Raw genomic sequence first — 16,628 nt, 5'->3', positions numbered from 1 at the left:
TCGCGTGGTTAAATAAAGTATCGTTGTTGTTGTTGTTGTTGTTGTTGTTGTGACTCGGAACGTTCAACCAAATTAAAAAACATTCCAACAAGTTCCTCAGGGGGTAAATTTGGCGATGGTTGAGTTTTCTTGGTTTGTATATCACGGATAAATTTGGACGGATAGGCATTAGACTCCAACGCTACGTGAACATGATTAAGTTCTTGTTCTTTCCCTTCAGATGTGTTAGGTAGATTTAACGCTCTATGCAAGAGGGTTGCTGCCGTGCTCACTTTGTGTTTTTTGTCGTGGTGAGTATTAAAGTCTAAGTGCCTGTCCGTATGCGTTGGTTTTCTGTAGACATCCAAAGAAATTGCTCCATTGTTGCGAGAAACCAATGTGTCAAGAAAATAAATTTTTCCCTTACATTCATGTTCGATGGTGAAGGAAATGTTAGTGTCTATTGAATTGAGTGTGTCATGGAAGGCTGTAACTCCATTCTTTTTTATAATGCAGAAGCTGTCATCAACATACCGTTTCCAAATTTTAGGTGTAACAGGTGACGCATTGATTGCAGATTCCTCCATCTCTTCCATGTAGAGATTGGCCACAACGGGACTGACCGGACTGCTCATGGCACAACCGTGGACTTGTTTGTAGGTTTTGTCACTGAAGACAAAAAAGTTGTTCGACAAAGTGAAGTTGAGGAGAGAAACAATGTCATTGATGTTTAAATTTGTCCTGGAGGAAAGAGATGTGTCATCTTCAAGTTTTTTCTTGATGTAGCCACACGCTTTGTCTACAGGAATTGCAGTAAATAGTGAAACAACGTCAAAAGAAACTAGGACTTCATCGTCGTTGATGCTGGTGTCAGAAACTTCGTTGCAAAACTGCAAGGAGTTGGAAACCGAGTATCCGTTACGATTTTGTAGCGGGGAAAGGATGTCTGTCGGGAATTTGCATGGATGTATAGTAAAAGGCTGAGCCAATGCAGGTGACGATGGGCCTTGGAGGGTTTCCCTCTTTGTGGTGTTTAATAGAACCTCGAATAGCTAGGGGTGTGACATCAGTCGAGTGGAGCTTTCCATAGGTTGGTTGAACTTCTTGGAATGTTTTTTAATTTGGTTGAACCTTCCGAGTCACGCAAGTCTTTCGCGTCTCTTCCATACATCAAAGGTGTAACTGAGTCGAACACATAAGAAATGTCAAAACAGCGGCTAAAGGCTCCAAAATTGCGAACCATGCGTGGTGCCATAAACATTCTATTGACTTTAACAACGCCTCCTTAATTGACAAAGGCAGTTTCCGAATAACGAAAACATTAGAATCGTGGCATACTATGGTGACTCCAAATGCTGTCAACAATTCTTGCCCACTCCCTGGGCAATACAACATTCTTTTTACACACATTCCTGATTAATTTACATAGTCCATTCTTTTTATTTTTACTTATTTATATTCATATTTCGTCATTGATCTTTACCCGTCGAAGACTGCACATCTAACAGTCGAAAGCTCGTATATCTGTGAACACTTTTAGCCAGAGATCGTCTTTAAATTTTTATTGTGCTCAACCCTGGCTACGATCCTTCAATATTTTAAATAGTTTTTCTGATGAAGCAGTTCCCTTCATGTGAAACATAAATCTCTTCTTCCATAAAAGAACCTTGTGTATTCTTCAAAATCTTCCACCTATGTACGACTCTTCACTCTTTAATCTGAAATTGTTGATAGAGCTTCTAGTTTCTACACACACTGTTACAGACAATGTACTTTATATACGAATAAAATAACGACTTCGTGAAACCGTGAGTTCTTTAATGTATTCTCTAAAGCAAAAAATCTGTATTATAACAACTCTTGCAAAACGTTTTCTTAGTTTACAATAAATTGGTCGATACAAGGTAAAAGATAATTTAGTTACCACATGTCAGCCCTGCTTTGAACTTAGATTTCAGACGGAGTCATGGTCAACAAAAATTTCAAAACATTATTGCCACCTAAGAAATTTCTTGACGCGGCAAACGCAAAATTTCGTAAATTCCTCGGAAGATGTACAGGCAAGTAAGTTAGTTACAGGTGGACAGTGCCAGGCTTGTTCAGTGAATGGGACTCTCATTGAAACACGTTACCCGTTGTATTTCGTGTTATTCCAACAACTGGAAGCCTTTTTTCTATCGTGAGCCACTTATGAAGAGACTAAAGCTCTGTACAGTATGTTTACCCTGTGTTCCTTGTGGCTCGCCCAGAGAAAAATTCGTCTTTTATTTCCAAGTGGGATACATGTAAATAGTACATAAGTGCGCAGAAAATAACACTCTACCAACTGAACTGAGTCAATGAAACTGAAGGAGCTAGTCTACAGTTCACCTAGCTCTTTGGTTATTTTTGTTTTCTTTTTACCTTACTGTATTGGTTTCGCGTATTTTATTTGATTTGGAGAGTTATGCCATTTGGTCAAATAAACTGATGTTTAGATAAATAAATCAATAAATCAATAAATCAATAAATCAATAAAATCAATCAATCAATCAATAAATAGGAATTTGCAATCGCGAATCTCACGAAGAAGCTTACTGTCTTCCACTGTTAACAACTTAAATTGGAATCAGTCAGTAGAAGTGTTATTTTTTTTATAAATCTTGGAAACGTCTATTGTGCTACTAGCAAGGAGCTTGTTCTAGGGCTAACTCTCTCCTTCCGCTGTTTATTTGAGTGTGTGTTTGTTTATCGTAGTGTTTGAATCAGGCAGGGTATGTGAACGACTTTTAGCAATCTCCATGCCATTCCCTTATCAAGAATCTTACATTTGGTACTGCTCTTAAAGGAGGGCCTCAATTGTGTTGAAATGTAGCAAAACCAAGAACTCCCCCAGAAGTGTTTCCGTTGGTCAGCAAGTTTCGCACAATGCAACTTGTTCTTTACGGTACGAGCGACAAGGACAGAGGCGAACTACATCAGACCTGGCTGCTCGGCAGCTAAACAGCAATGGCTGACTCTGTAGCAGGCACTTGTTGTTGTCAGCGGTGTCTAGTGAGGGCGCTAGAATACTTTCAAGGAGCATGATGGAATTACACCGCAGGTTATTCCTGAAAAATCATCAGAAGCCTTTCTTTCAATGACCAGCAGTGCAACAGTGGGCGACGCAAACGTTTCACAGAAACGAGTATTTTATTACACTGGTTAACAGTTTCATAGCTGTTTCAAATATCATACTTGCGCGCTTCTCGTTAACTTTACCTTTCAAAAGTTTGCTTTGTATTTAAGGACGTGAAGAACTTCGGCTCGCATGTCAGCTGTTTCTCGAGGCAGGTGTCTACACAAGCCTCGCCCTCTCCTCCAACTATCATTTTCAATTCACTCAGTGGAGGCCAGTTTGTTAGCTTACAGAAGTCCTGTTGGAAACAATATTTTATAAACTGGCATGGAATAGTAATTTTCTTCGGTACATTCAAAAAGAAAAATAGACAAACAGATAAAGAAATCGTCGTGGAGCAATCCTGAATCATACCTGATTTTCAACATACGCTTTTACTCGCTCGAGCATGCCAACATGAGTAAATTCATATGGTAGATGAGGCTCTTCCTAAAATGAAATTGAAATAACGTTCCATAAAAAAAAGGTGCGTATCCTTTTTTGCAACTCACTAACTTCACTTTGCAGGGTTTGAGCAAATTAAGGCTTGTTAACTTGGTATTGGTTGGTCATAGACTGCGCGCAGTCTCTGTTTCGTTGGAAAATACGCGTCAGTTGTACGAAGACACTGCGGACGATCATCTGAGGCATTACGAAGGCGGCCGAAGCTCGCCGAGGTCTTGTCGCGTTCGTTAGCGTTTCTTCCCTTGGTAAACCCTCGCAGATTTTCGAGCATAAGAGAGACTGCTCGCCGTCTAGGTTGGTCTAGGACTGCAAGCATAGTAAATGTGTTACCTTAATATTGATAATTTCTTGAAGAGCCGCTTCCACCTCCGTTAGATTATTTATGTCGACGGTCTGCACGAAAGGTTTTCCAACGAACACCTCGACATAAGGATTTTGAGAAGTTATCTAAATAATGACAAAATAGCAAACGTTAAATACTAACGAACGTTAAATATTTTCATGCAAGTATAAGATAAGATAAGAACTGTAATTAGCATACAATGTATACTAATTGGGGACACCTAACTTCGATTACTTATCTAATAATTAATAAAATATGAAATACATATATCTTATTAGATGTTTTGGTGTGTAGTATCGGTTTATATTTTTACGAGTTGTGCCTTATTTTGACGAGCCCTACGGGCGAGTCAAAATACAAACAACGAGTAAGAATTTACAGCGATACTACACACCGAAACATATAATAAGTGATTTATTATCCAAAGATTTCTTGTCCCAAAATTCTGACTTGCCAAGTTCTTTAACCTTTCACACGGCCAGGAAGAATGAGACGAGTACAAATATCGTGTGATATTTGTACTCGTTTCGCACGTTATTTGTACTCTACGAAGCAGAGTTGGATAATAAATGCACGTATGTAAGTGTTTTAAAATATATTTATGAAGCAAACAATGCGTCATGCAGTAAGATCAAGCGTTAGTTGTTTCATAAAGAACAGTCTTTACAAGTACTGTCCAGCAGGTTAGTGAAATCAACCAATTTGATGTGCTATTTAAAAGTGTGCAATTTTTCTGAAGATCGAATAGATTTTTCAATAGTATAATTGGCTCCTTTGTAAACATATCGTATTTCTCTTTGATAAGTTTCACCGTAGCTTAAATAGTATACGAGCAATTTTCGCTATTTGACTAATCAAATTTCTGAGGGCAGATTTTACTGCCCATAAAACTAGCTATTGCAGCTTCGCAGCAAGGAGAGTTCAGGGGCGTAACCAGGATTTTTCAAATGGGGGGTCACACTATGTCAAAGTAAGGGTACTCACAAGATTTTCAAGTCGCTTTCCCCCATGTGGTAGGTTGTTTGCTTTAAAAAGACTTACAAAAGGGGGGTTCACGGGCACCGCAAGACCCCCTAGCTAGGCCCCTATAATTGCCCGGTCTCCCTCTACAGAGCCCCTTAAATTGGCCAGGTTACCATTTTGTTAGGTGTTCCTGGCAAATTTGGCTCCATCGATCGACGTTCATCATGATTTCACCTAACACATTCGTCCTACACTCGCGTCCTTTCTCGACCTTTAATGGTTTTGCTTTAGCTACAAGTTCAAGTTCATTACCTTTCTGTTGAAGGGTTTACCAGCAAAAAAGCCAGCGTTCGTGCGATCTAATGGAGGAACAAACTACGAAAAAGAAATGAGTTCATTAGGAACTGGTTAGGACTGGTTTTAACTATTTTATTATGAACTCGAGAGTTCTATCACGCACAGAAATCGAGAGCAATTAATCCAATTGTTTCGGAATAAATTTACTAGTCGTTGAAAACTTTAACTAAATTCTTTCTGCAGACACTATTCCAATTTTATCGCTCCCCACCGTGTCTTTTACCGACCCAAGTTCATGAGTTGTCAGCATTTTTAATAATTTGATAGAATCAAAATGCGATCATTTCACATGCAAAATATTCACTTATAACTGAATTGAAAACACAATACCTTGGGATTAAGAAAGAAACATCCATTGGCCAAGGCCTCAAGGGCTGCTGGTCCTTCGAAAGGCTGACCAAGACCAACAAACACCTGAAGAAGAAACAAGAGAATAAAGAAATCATAATCTGGGTGATATTGTCTTGATGCACCGTAAATTCTCAGAACTTCCATCAAAATAATTGTATGGTTATCAATAAGAAGAGTTGATGTTTTGAACTTGAGACTAAACACGTTAAAGACAAGTGTAAAATGGGTGTAACGTTCTCACACATGACCAGTGAAATAACTTTTCAGACTTGTATTTTCATTTGACATGACTGTTCTATTTTCCGAATCCCTTGTGCAAGCTTTACCAAAGGTACAGGATTTCGTTCGAGACACGTTTACTTCATTCACAAAATAACGAAAAATTCCCAGGTCAGTGATCAAATTTCATTTGTTACAATGTCGAGCGCATTAGTTGATCGTTATTAATCTCTTCATTGATACTGACCTTGCTAGACTCCAACAGATTGATAAGCGTTGTTATATTCACAATCCCATGGTTTATCACATATTCAGGCACGCTATACTGCCGTTGACCATCCTATTATTAACAGAAATATGACAACAACAGTAAAGAACAGAGGCCTGGGCCATAAATTTTTAAGAAAATAATGGATGAAGCTACAACCTTGGACAAAGCTTGCCTAGGCGCAAACAATTAACCCGTGGTCTTTGTTGTTGTTGTGGTGGTGGTGTCAGTGATTGCTGTTGTTGTTGTTGTTGTTGTTGTTGTTGTTTTTGTTGTTGCATTCTCTTCCCCAGAGTTGCCTGTCTCTCTTATCCAGAGGGGCCCTGGAACGAGTAACAAGTGGTTCAGCTGGAGATGTATGATTTGAATGGTTAGTGTTGTTGTTGTTGTTCAGTGTTGTCGTCGTCGTTATTCCTAGCTCTATTCTGCAACATTATGCATGACTTCTGGAGCATGGAATTCAAAGGCAAAAGAATAAAGCCTTGGCAAATCCGACAGTGTCCAAGTAAGGCATAATTAGGATACGAAACGTTCTGTCGGAGATGTCTGTTGAAAGTAGCGGAAATACGTATTGTAAGCTAACGAATAACAAAAATGAAACTAGAAAACGTATTGTTGTGAAAAAAGATACAGATATCACAAACCACTAACGTTAGTTCCGCCCAGTGTGGCGTGAACTTCGCTGAAGTATCTTTTCACTGTGTTGATGTAGTTGCCATAACCCTGGGGATATAATAAAAAAAGGTTCATCTAACAAACGTTCCAGTATGAACCTTGCCTAGCGAAACAGTTGTTTACGCTTCGTTGTAAGATTGTTAACCAGCTGTGAAAGATACAGATGGTTTCTAAAAGGGGCCAAGAGAGACGTATACAAGAAGGCTCCTCCCTTACCTGACAAAAGGGGAAGGGACGAATTGCAGGTTGGCCCTTTTTCCTAATGCTGAGGAGGTGGAGTCAGAGAGGTGGGGGAGACAGAGATTTCAGGCCTTCTAGGCTCAGGTGATTTAACACCAAAAGATCACCGGGGGAAGTGTTGCTTTTTTAAAAGAGATTAAAGGAACCAGATGTGCCTAAAACGATGGGAGTTGAGAGGGGCGAGTTAAGGATTCCCCGTCCTTTCAATTACATATTTTAGTTTTAACACATGAAAGTGATGTTCTATGTATTCTTGCTCATCATGCTCACTTTCCAAAATAATGGATCTTTTCCATATATCAAGGCCGCCTTCCGCGTCTTTGGTCTTTTAAGTAGGGTTCTATTTTCTTTTGATCGTCGTGGAACCGCAAAACCAAGGAACGAGTTATCTGGACTGTGTGCTGTAACAAAACAATGATGTTAGAATTGACCATATACGGATGAAATCCTGAACCTCGATCCCATGCTCTCTCTACTTTGCCTCCCTTGAGGAGAGGAGAACCTGCGTTGAGTAGAGCCTGAGATCGTGGTTGCTGAAATCTATTCCTTACGAAGTAAATCAGGCTAAATGAAGGAGCATTTTGAGTGGGTTCAACTGTTGTCTTGAAATATAAATTATGCATGCAATTTAGTATAGCAACAAAAATATTACACCATCGTTCTTACTAGTAATACAAAGGGATCTGGCGTCATATTTCAATATTGTGTTAATTATTATGATATCAGAACGACACACTTACGATACATTGTCATAAACTGAGCCAGCTGGAGGTCGAGATCTCCCCAATCAGACCTGCCGCCAGGAATCTTCTCTTGGTAATATTTGTAGTTGAATTCCGCATCTGTTCCAAATGAGTCCAAGACGCGCAACTTGCATCTGTTAAAAGCATTCAAGAGCCTTATAATTTGCCCCGTATATAAATGAATAAATCGTTTTGTCAGTGGCAGGCTAAAATAAATACAACTTAGATTATTATAGCGGAGCTCGGGCGGCCCGAAGGGCCGCCAAGCGGAGCACCATACTCAAATAGGAAAGAAAAGGAAACCCATGAGTTGATTTCCTCATGATTATCATGGCTAGCGCTATTCCTCGCGGACGCGTACGCACGACGGCGACGGCGGCGACGGAGTCGCGCAACATGACGGCCATACTCCAAGTAACAGGTTGACAGAGACAAGCAGTTTTGGTTTACCGTGTACTTCTTTGATATTGGACAGCCATGTTATGATCAATTTACACCTGTCAAAACAACATATCCGCTGACCAGTATCATGTGACCATATCGCGGGATCAAGTTTAGAGCTCATCAAGGTCACGTGTGTTTTAAGTTGACCGCTGACCAAGTGTTGGTTTTTTTATTAGATTGCGGGCTTGTGTCAGCTTAACTTGTTGAAAACAGGGCAGGATTGTTCGGAAGCCGGTTAACGCTAGCCCAGGATTAAAAGTTAACCGAGTTATAACTTTTTCTTCTATACAAATGGTTTTTGCTGCTTTGTTTTGTGTATATGGTGATTATTAAAACTCAAAACAGAAGGCCAAACAATATACAGAAAATCTCACCGCAAAGTTACAAAACTCTAATCAAAATTCTACCTTTTCCTGTGTTAGCTTAATCGGGCTCTGAACAACCCGGCCCAGGAATTCCACTTTTAGACTGGCCTAAATCTCTATATTAGACAACTACTGAACGAAAGTTCGATTCTAGAAACGAACGGATTAGTGAACGGACGGACGAATTTGGAAGACGAAGAAAAAATATCGATCCCTGTTCATCTTTGTCTATAGATCAGTCAGTCTGTCTGGTCTGCCTGCCTTTCTGTTCCTCTGTTGCTTGTCTATCGGTTAGCCTCTCAGTCCGTTTTTTGTCTGTCCTTCTGCCATCCGGTCGGTTGGACTGTTTGTCTGCCTGTTAGTAAAGCTCTCCTTCTGTCGTCTGTTTGTCTGTCTGTTTTACTGCCTGTCTACCTGTCTACTTGTCTGTCTTGTCTGTGGGTCTTTTTGTCTTGTCTGCCGGTCTGTCTCTCTGTCCTGTCTGTCGGTCTACTGCCTATCCATCCGTCTGGCCAGCTGTCTATGCGTTTACACATTGATCAATACACTTATTCTCTTTCCGCCTCAGAGTAATTAGGTTGGGAATTGAAACTGTCATTAAAAGGCGCTAAAAAAAAACACCAACTTGTGTCGTGAATAGTCTGGACCGCTCCGTACTGCTATGATCACCACTCCCATGATATCTGTGAAAATGAGATCCAATCCATCCGTCATGTTCTGTCGCGCACAACCGTCTGAGGCGGGGTTCATTAGGGTACTAAAAACAAAACACGTTTCTCAAGTAAATGTAAAGTTAATGAAGCATCACTTGAGGTTAGTGCTACACTGATGAAGGGCATGTCACGTGCCTTAAAGATTTCTGAAATTCTACAGGAAAAATATCATTCTAAAAATTGAAGGAATTCCATAAAGATTCGGATAGCGGATTGCGTTCTCAGATTGGTTGTTGCTAGGGGACGGATTTTCGCGCAAAAGTGAGGGCCAATCAGAACCGCTACACGGATCTCTATTCGAGGAAGGACGCGATAGGACCATGGGAACGAAGTTGTCTCTGACGGGTTACGTCGTCAGTAAGGAATTTTCAGGTAGAATCTCGAGATGATCAAGGTCTTAATTCTCAAGAACATTTCCGTAGAGGATCTCATAAATGTTGAAAAGAATTTAGCTATTAACCATCGCTGGTGTGGAAAAACGTCCTCTCACCTTGGGACATCTTCCACTTGAAAGGCGATGATTAGATCATGGCCTAAAATATACAGGGCGCTTATAAGATCACACCACTGGGTCAGCTCTCCTAAAGGCCCTCCCAAAAAGGCCCAATCCAGAAGGAATTTTTGCTCCCCTATTGCGGCCATGTAGATCAAGATCTGTGATAAAAGGATAAATTTACGACGCAGTTTATGTCATTGCAATGCATTGGGTCATATACATTAAGTGAAGAAGTGGTAAAATTTAGGCGATGCAATACATTTTGAAAAGTACCCCAAGGAAATGATAGAGCATGAAAACATTAAATACCTCAATTACTGTTGCAATTGTGTTTTTAACTGAGAAGTAACAATGCCTCCTGTAGAGAGTTAATTCTGCAAGTTTCAATGAATATGATAAATTCGATGACCTTCCGTTATGTCTTTTTCCATATTTATAAAGTTCACGAAGCGTTCGTTTTTCTTCACCAGTATTTTTATTTACTTCAAATTTTAAAGTGTTCTTTAGTAAAGGGAAGAGGTATGACAGGACATCACAACTACGCAAAACCAAGAACATACCTATTACAGCACACTGCTATATAAACGTTTTTTGTCTGTTTTGGTTGTTGTTGTTGTTATAGTAGGGCAATTTTACTTTTCGCAATTTTTTACCCTATAAGCAGTAGTCACATGCGCCTATATAAAAACTTATTTTCATTACACCTTTTGCTGTTCATTTACAGAAAATAAATATTCATTTGTGTCCAAATTTCTTTCTTTATGGTCAATAAACTCTCATTAACACCAATATGACCTTCATTTGCGCGTAAGGAACGTTCAAGAATAACATTTACATATGCATTAACATTCAAAATCATCAACAGAAAAACAATACCTTCATTTGACATTCATTGACTGTAAATGTATTTTCATTTTGGTCGAAAAAAAAATTCGTTGTCGCGAAACGACAATCATTTACACTTTAGGACATTCAGTTTTCAACAAAAGACTTTCAATAACACAATTTGCATGAGAACTAACATTCAATTGCATTATTCGGCAACCATATCCATGAAGGTAACAATCTTTAATGCGGCGAGACAAACATTACAGCCATAATAACATTTATTTTTGAAAGATAGAATATCAAATTCGCTGAACGATTTATCCTTCAATTGCCTCACTATTGAGGCATCGTGGCAAATACGTTTGCATGAAACGAAACCACTGTCCACATTTAGCTGCCGTAATGGTACCAATACATACACCTTTTGCTGTTCATTTACAGAAAATAAACATTCATTTGTTTCCAAGTTTCTTTCATTATGATCATTAAACTCTCATTAACACCAATATGACCTTCATTTGCGCGTAAGGAACGTTCAAGAAAAACATTTACATATGCATTAACATTCAAAATCATCAACAGAAAAACAATACCTTCATTTGACATTCATTGACTGTAAATGTATTTTCATTTTGGTCGAAAAAAAATTCGTTGTCACGAAACGACAATCATTTACACTTTACGACATTCAGTTTCCAACAAAAGACTTTCAATAACACAATTTGCATGAGAACTAACATTCAATTGCATTACTATGCAACCATATCCATGAAGGTAACAATCTTTAATGCGGCGAGACAAACATTACAGCCATAATAACATTTATTTTTGAAAGATAGAATATCAAATTCGCTGAACGATTTATCCTTCAATTGCCACACTAGTAAATAGTAAATAGTCTTCGTTGACATCTTCAAAAGCCCTGACTATCCTTTCGCGGTGTTCAAATGCGATTCTATTTCTTCGTGGCATTTCTGGACAAATCGAACTGTCACTACATGTACATGTATGTCACACGAATACTGTAGTGCGCCCTCTGAGTTGTACGCAAAAAGTTTCGTAAGTGGCCGAATTTATATCTGCAAGGGGAGGATTGTGAAATTATGATTTGAAAAAAGTACATATGGTCCCTTGTTCTATAATCAAATTTTCGAGGAAAATTGGGCGAGATATCTCTGTTCAAAAGAATTACGCTAATGAGCGATTGTTTTCTCTTAACGTTAGGTGAAAACACGGTAATGTATGTCTCACCGCATTTAAGATTGTTACCTTCATGGATATGGTTGCATAATAATGCAATTGAATGTTAGTTCTCATGCAAATTGTGTTATTGAAAGTCTTTTGTTGAAAACTGAATGTCGTAAAGTGTAAATGATTGTCGTTTCGTGACAACGAATTTTTTTTCGACCAAAATGAAAATACATTTACAGTCAATGAATGTCAAATGAAGGTATTGTTTTTCTTTTGATGATTTTGAATGTTAATGCATATGTAAATGTTTTTCTTGAACGTTCCTTACGCGCAAATGAAGGTCATATTGGTGTTAATGAGAGTTTAATGACCGTAATGAAAGAAATTTGGACACAAATGAATGTTTGTTTTCTGTAAATGAACAGCAAAAGGTGTATTTCGTTGTAGAGCTTGCTGCAACAGCTGCGTACGATAATTTCACAGAGCAATTCCCTGGCGTCTTGCTTCGTCTCTTTTGACATCTTCAAAGGCCCTGACTATCCTTTCGCGGTGTTCAAATGGGATTCTACAGTATTTCTTCGTGGCATTTCTGGAGAAATCTAACTGTCACTATGACACACGTATACTGTAGTGGGCCCTCTGAGTTGTACGCAAAAAGTTTCATAAGTGGCCGAATTTACATATATCTGGAAGGGGAGGATTGTGACAATATATTTTAAAAAAAAGTACATATGGTTCCTTGTTCTATAATCAAAATTTCGAGGAAAATTGGGCGAGGTATCTCTGTTCAAAAGAACTGCGCGAATGAGCGATTGTTTTCTCTTAACGTTTGGTGAAAACACGGTAATGTTTGTCTTACCGCACTAAAGATTGTTACCTTCATGGATATGGTTGCATAATAACGCAATTGATTGTGAGTTCTCATGCAAATTGTGTTATTGAAAGTCTTTTGTTGAAAACTGAATGTCCTAAAGTGTAAATGATTGTCGTTTCGCGACAACGAATTTTTTTTTCGACCAAAATGAAAATACATTTACAGTCAATGAATGTCAAATGAAGGTATTGTTTTTCTGTTGATGATTTTGAATGTTAATGCATATGTAAATGTTATTCTTGAACGTTCCTTACGCGCAAATGAAGGTCATATTGGTGTTAATGAGAGTTTATTGACCATAAAAAAAGAAATTTGGACACAACTGAATGTTTATTTTCTGTAAATGAACAGCAAAAGGTGTATTGTTGTTGTTGTACATGTTGTTGATTTTTTTGTTACCCTCTTTCTCTTCGTCCCATACAAATTCGCCCTCAGTCCCAGTTCTTCAATAGCTGTAAGCCAGTTAGGCCAGGTTCCCCGGATTCGTTTGCGTATCCAAGCGTATCTCTTGCCTTTGAACTTGCCGAGAAGTGCGGAGAGATTTGTCTGAATGGTTGTCTTCAAAAATAAAAATATGAAAGAGAAATACGGAAAAGCTATTTTAAACAGACTACATTCTTTGTTATCAACGCAGGAATGGAAAGCTACTCAGAGATATTTACTGTCTAGTGGATAGCGAAGCTTTTTTTTGTCAAAACGTAGCCAGCCGCTGCAACTTCGTTCCCAGGGTTTTCTCAATCCTCCTACGTCTACAAGGGAAAAGCCTGGGCGCGAGTTTGACAACGTCTCCACAGATGGATCGTGTAATCCTATTTTAAACTACCAGGTCCAGAGGCATCGAGGTTTTATTATGGAACCAAAAGCTCGCAATCATTGAAACAAATGTCAAGTAACGAGTAAAGAAAATTATAGTCGACGATAGATCAACTTTTAAAAAGTACAGGAATCATTAATACCACAGCTCTTGTAAGAGTAATTACCTTTTTCCACTCCGTCGCCTCGTTATAGGGATTTCTGTGTCGTCGCCATGGCAACACAGGACACCAGGCTTGCACCTACAAAAGACAAAATTACGTACCTTACTAAGTTGGGTTGATTCTCGATAGGTACAATGCAAGCCCGGCCAGTTTCAAGTATCACGGCCACGGGTCCCGCTCGTCGTACGCAAATTCAAAGAGGACGCTTCAACATCAAGAAATTTCAGTAAGGCCTGGTTCACATGAGCGCCAAAACGACATTAACGACAGTCAGGATGTTCACACCGCAAACATAGCGACGTAACGTTCTTTTTATAACGTTATGTCGTCAGGTCGCTAGTGTGAACGAGACCTAATGAGCGTGTATGGTAGCAGTGGTTAAACTAATTTTACGTCTTACCTCGCTCAAATACTGAATAACAGAACACATGCTATTTGGATCCACTTTATATTTATCTCCATAACATTTTTGGTCCCACGTCTTGTTAAATTCCTGCATAAGACAAAAAAAAAAAACCTGTTAAAATGGGTGCAAAAGTTTCGCCTGACTGCCCGCAGTCCACAGGTCTTTGCAGCGCTTGAAAACTCAGGAAGCTGCCGTGAAGGAGGCAAGCGTTGTCCGGAAATAGTAAAAACTGATGTTCTATTGGCCACCGGAAATTAGTACAAAGCAGAACTTTTGGTTGAATGGAATGGACCCTTTATTGTGTGTCTTATCCAGGACATATTTTCGCTTACTTGACACCGCGGGGATCTCATAGCTATATTGATCACATTGTCAATAACAAGACAGTGCAAAAGGGTAAAATACTGACATGACATGCAAGAAAACACTCATCCAAGTCGGATATCCGGTCTTATTGTAAAATGGATTCTGATCTGGTATGCGTAAACTAAGAACATCAAAAAAATTAAAAGTGACTTACTTTAATTTTCATGGAGCATAGAGGGAACAAAGGGTCTTCTGGGATATCACACAATGCCAAGCTATCAATTTGTCTCGTCGGCACTAGAAATAATTGAATAAATTGGTATTACATTGTTGAAAAAATAATAGTAGCACAATTAGTGCATGCAAATTCTGCCAAAAGTCGGCCAATTTGGAATTGTTTGTTCATATGATTATCATTTTAATGACCATCCGTCATAATTATCACTTCGTATCCCAGCTATTTTCAAGACCACTCCCGCTGGAGAGAGACTGTGAAGGCCTTATGCGTCCCAGGACACGATAAGGACTGACGTGACGGGGACTATGACGGTGTGATGAGGATGACGACGACGAAAACAGTGACGACAATGACGACGATGACGATAACGATGACAATGGCGATCCCGGCTAGTTTTGTGTCTTTTTCTATAATTTCTTGGCGGAAACAACAGTGAAACTGATAAACAATTTTTGGCCGCAGACGTAATGGAATTCTAATAGCATTTTTAAGGAAAATCTTACAATCTGATTGGCTGACCTATACTATCAGCTCAGATAACGTCTGCAGCCATAAGTGAAATTCGACTTAATGCAAATGCTGCAATTTGATTGGTTGAGCTATCGAACTGGCTATCATCCATCAGCATGCAGTGCAGTGAAGGTACGTTGTCGATCTCGAGGTGACGTTTTCTTGTTTCTTTGATATTTTAAAGGAAAATTCAGAAATCTTATTGGCTAATTCAAATCGTAAGAGCGCTTTAAGCGGTAGAAAATCGGACCGTTGTGCGACTAAAACCTCAAAATTGTTCAATGAACTTATTAAAGCTTATGAGCGCCTGAAAACAGCGGGAAGTTTCCAACAGTTCAATCCACGTGGGATATTGCTGGAGCGTGAGGTTTTAAAAGTATTTGATTTAGGAAACAGTTTTTTTGTTTTTTGTTTTTTTTTTCGTGTGTGTGTGTATGTGTGTGTTTTTTTTAGCGGGATCCGTCCTCATTAACTATCACCTCGTCGAGAGCGAATAATAAATACCGTGATCTAATCCAGAACACGACAAGAAGCTCAAAATATATATCTCTTGTATTGGTTTGAAACCGAGATCCAGTTCTCTCAGAGAACGAACGGTTTTCTGGATTGGTGAACAGTAGATAAAATCAATATTCCCGATAATTAGGATCAGAAGCATACAACCATGCTTCTGTTAAGGTACATTAACCGAAATATGCGATTTGGACCGCCAAGTTAAGAAAGCTAGTAATTTAAATTATAATGGCATTAGAGATAGATCATCGAAACGCAGTGATCAGCGTTGAAACCAATATCTCTTTCAGAGCTGAGCGAATAAAAACGGCTTACGAAAACTGATAACGTAATCTTCGATATTTATCTTTCAATCAAGGTGGACTCAATTATAGCACCGCTGATATAGCATACTAGGGCTAACTTAATGCGATAGCCACACAGATTCATCGACTGCTGTATATACCACCCCAATTGTGTCCCCAATTAGTTGTGAAAACTAAATACATTGACACATTAATAAAGCTTTTATTTACTTACTTACTTGCTTACTTACTTACTTACTTACTTACTTACTTACTTACTTACTTACTTACTTACTTACTTACTTACCAAGGGAGCTTATCATATTTATAAATTCTACTGAATTCATCATTTACCAAAATCGTACATAACCATTTTACTATTAATGCACCTACTATTAAGCGGAACGTGTACTTCCAAAAGTGTCTTCTGGTCGTTTGTTTCTCCCCCAGATCCGCTGCTCAGCCTCAGAATAGTGCTTGTCTTTTCAACATGGGAGGTAACTCGAAAAATGCTGATTTGAGCCACGAAGAAATACAACGCAAACCCCAACCAAAGGAAAAGAACTGTGCCTCTTGAAAACACTCGCTTCATTTTGAATAGCACCAGCGTCCAACTGGCAATGTTTATTTGTTCGCCAAAGACGTAGTGGATGTTACCTAAAAGCAAAAGAAAAAAGGCAATTCTAAACGAGGATGTACAGATCTCTAAGGTTACATGCCCATAGTTCCAACACGGTGATTCGA

General features: G+C 38.9%; 2 protein-coding genes across 2 annotated transcripts; both read right to left on the bottom strand.

Moving 5' to 3' along the window:
- Nucleotides 1-1,389, bottom strand: LOC149107333 (uncharacterized). Its single transcript, XM_089297129.1, has 2 exons — nt 1,318-1,389; nt 1-869 (listed from the first exon to the last, which is right to left on the bottom strand). The coding sequence occupies exons 1-2, from the start codon at nt 1,387-1,389 to the stop codon at nt 9-11; spliced, it is 933 nt and encodes a 310-aa protein (XP_089153255.1). The 3' UTR covers nt 1-8.
- LOC149107332 (alpha-1,6-mannosylglycoprotein 6-beta-N-acetylglucosaminyltransferase A-like) lies at nt 1,389-16,621 on the bottom strand. The gene is made up of 17 exons (XM_089296982.1): nt 16,278-16,621; nt 14,554-14,636; nt 14,028-14,120; nt 13,631-13,705; nt 13,050-13,208; nt 9,752-9,915; nt 9,174-9,305; nt 7,737-7,873; nt 7,267-7,397; nt 6,733-6,804; nt 6,061-6,153; nt 5,574-5,657; nt 5,199-5,261; nt 3,911-4,027; nt 3,491-3,565; nt 3,220-3,374; nt 1,389-3,068 (listed from the first exon to the last, which is right to left on the bottom strand). The coding sequence occupies exons 1-17, from the start codon at nt 16,474-16,476 to the stop codon at nt 2,870-2,872; spliced, it is 2,031 nt and encodes a 676-aa protein (XP_089153108.1). The 5' UTR covers nt 16,477-16,621; the 3' UTR covers nt 1,389-2,869.
- Between the last annotated feature and the right edge of the window lie 7 nt (nt 16,622-16,628).

Source organism: Orbicella faveolata, unplaced genomic scaffold (assembly GCF_042242905.1).
Source record: "Orbicella faveolata isolate gen_17 unplaced genomic scaffold, um_ofav_v1 contig_27, whole genome shotgun sequence".
Taxonomy (NCBI): domain Eukaryota; kingdom Metazoa; phylum Cnidaria; class Anthozoa; order Scleractinia; family Merulinidae; genus Orbicella; species Orbicella faveolata.
The sequence above is the reverse complement of the archived record's forward strand: the minus strand, read 5'-3'. Positions and strand labels throughout refer to the sequence as shown.

What these genes read in the sequence shown, in the direction of transcription:
- LOC149107333 (XM_089297129.1), bottom strand. Translation starts at nt 1,389, where the DNA reads ATGTGTGTAAAAAGAATGTTGTATTGCCCAGGGAGTGGGCAAGAATTG. An exon ending in CAGCATTTGGAGTCACCATA is followed by an intron (nt 870 to 1,317) that starts GTATGCCACGAT and finishes AACTCCTTGCAG; the next exon opens with TTTTGCAACGAAGTTTCTGA.
- LOC149107332 (XM_089296982.1), bottom strand. Translation starts at nt 16,476, where the DNA reads ATGAAGCGAGTGTTTTCAAGAGGCACAGTTCTTTTCCTTTGGTTGGGG. An exon ending in TTATTCAGTATTTGAGCGAG is followed by an intron (nt 13,706 to 14,027) that starts GTAAGACGTAAA and finishes TGTCTTTTGTAG; the next exon opens with GTGCAAGCCTGGTGTCCTGT. An exon ending in CCACACTGGGCGGAACTAAC is followed by an intron (nt 6,154 to 6,732) that starts GTTAGTGGTTTG and finishes TGTTAATAATAG; the next exon opens with GATGGTCAACGGCAGTATAG.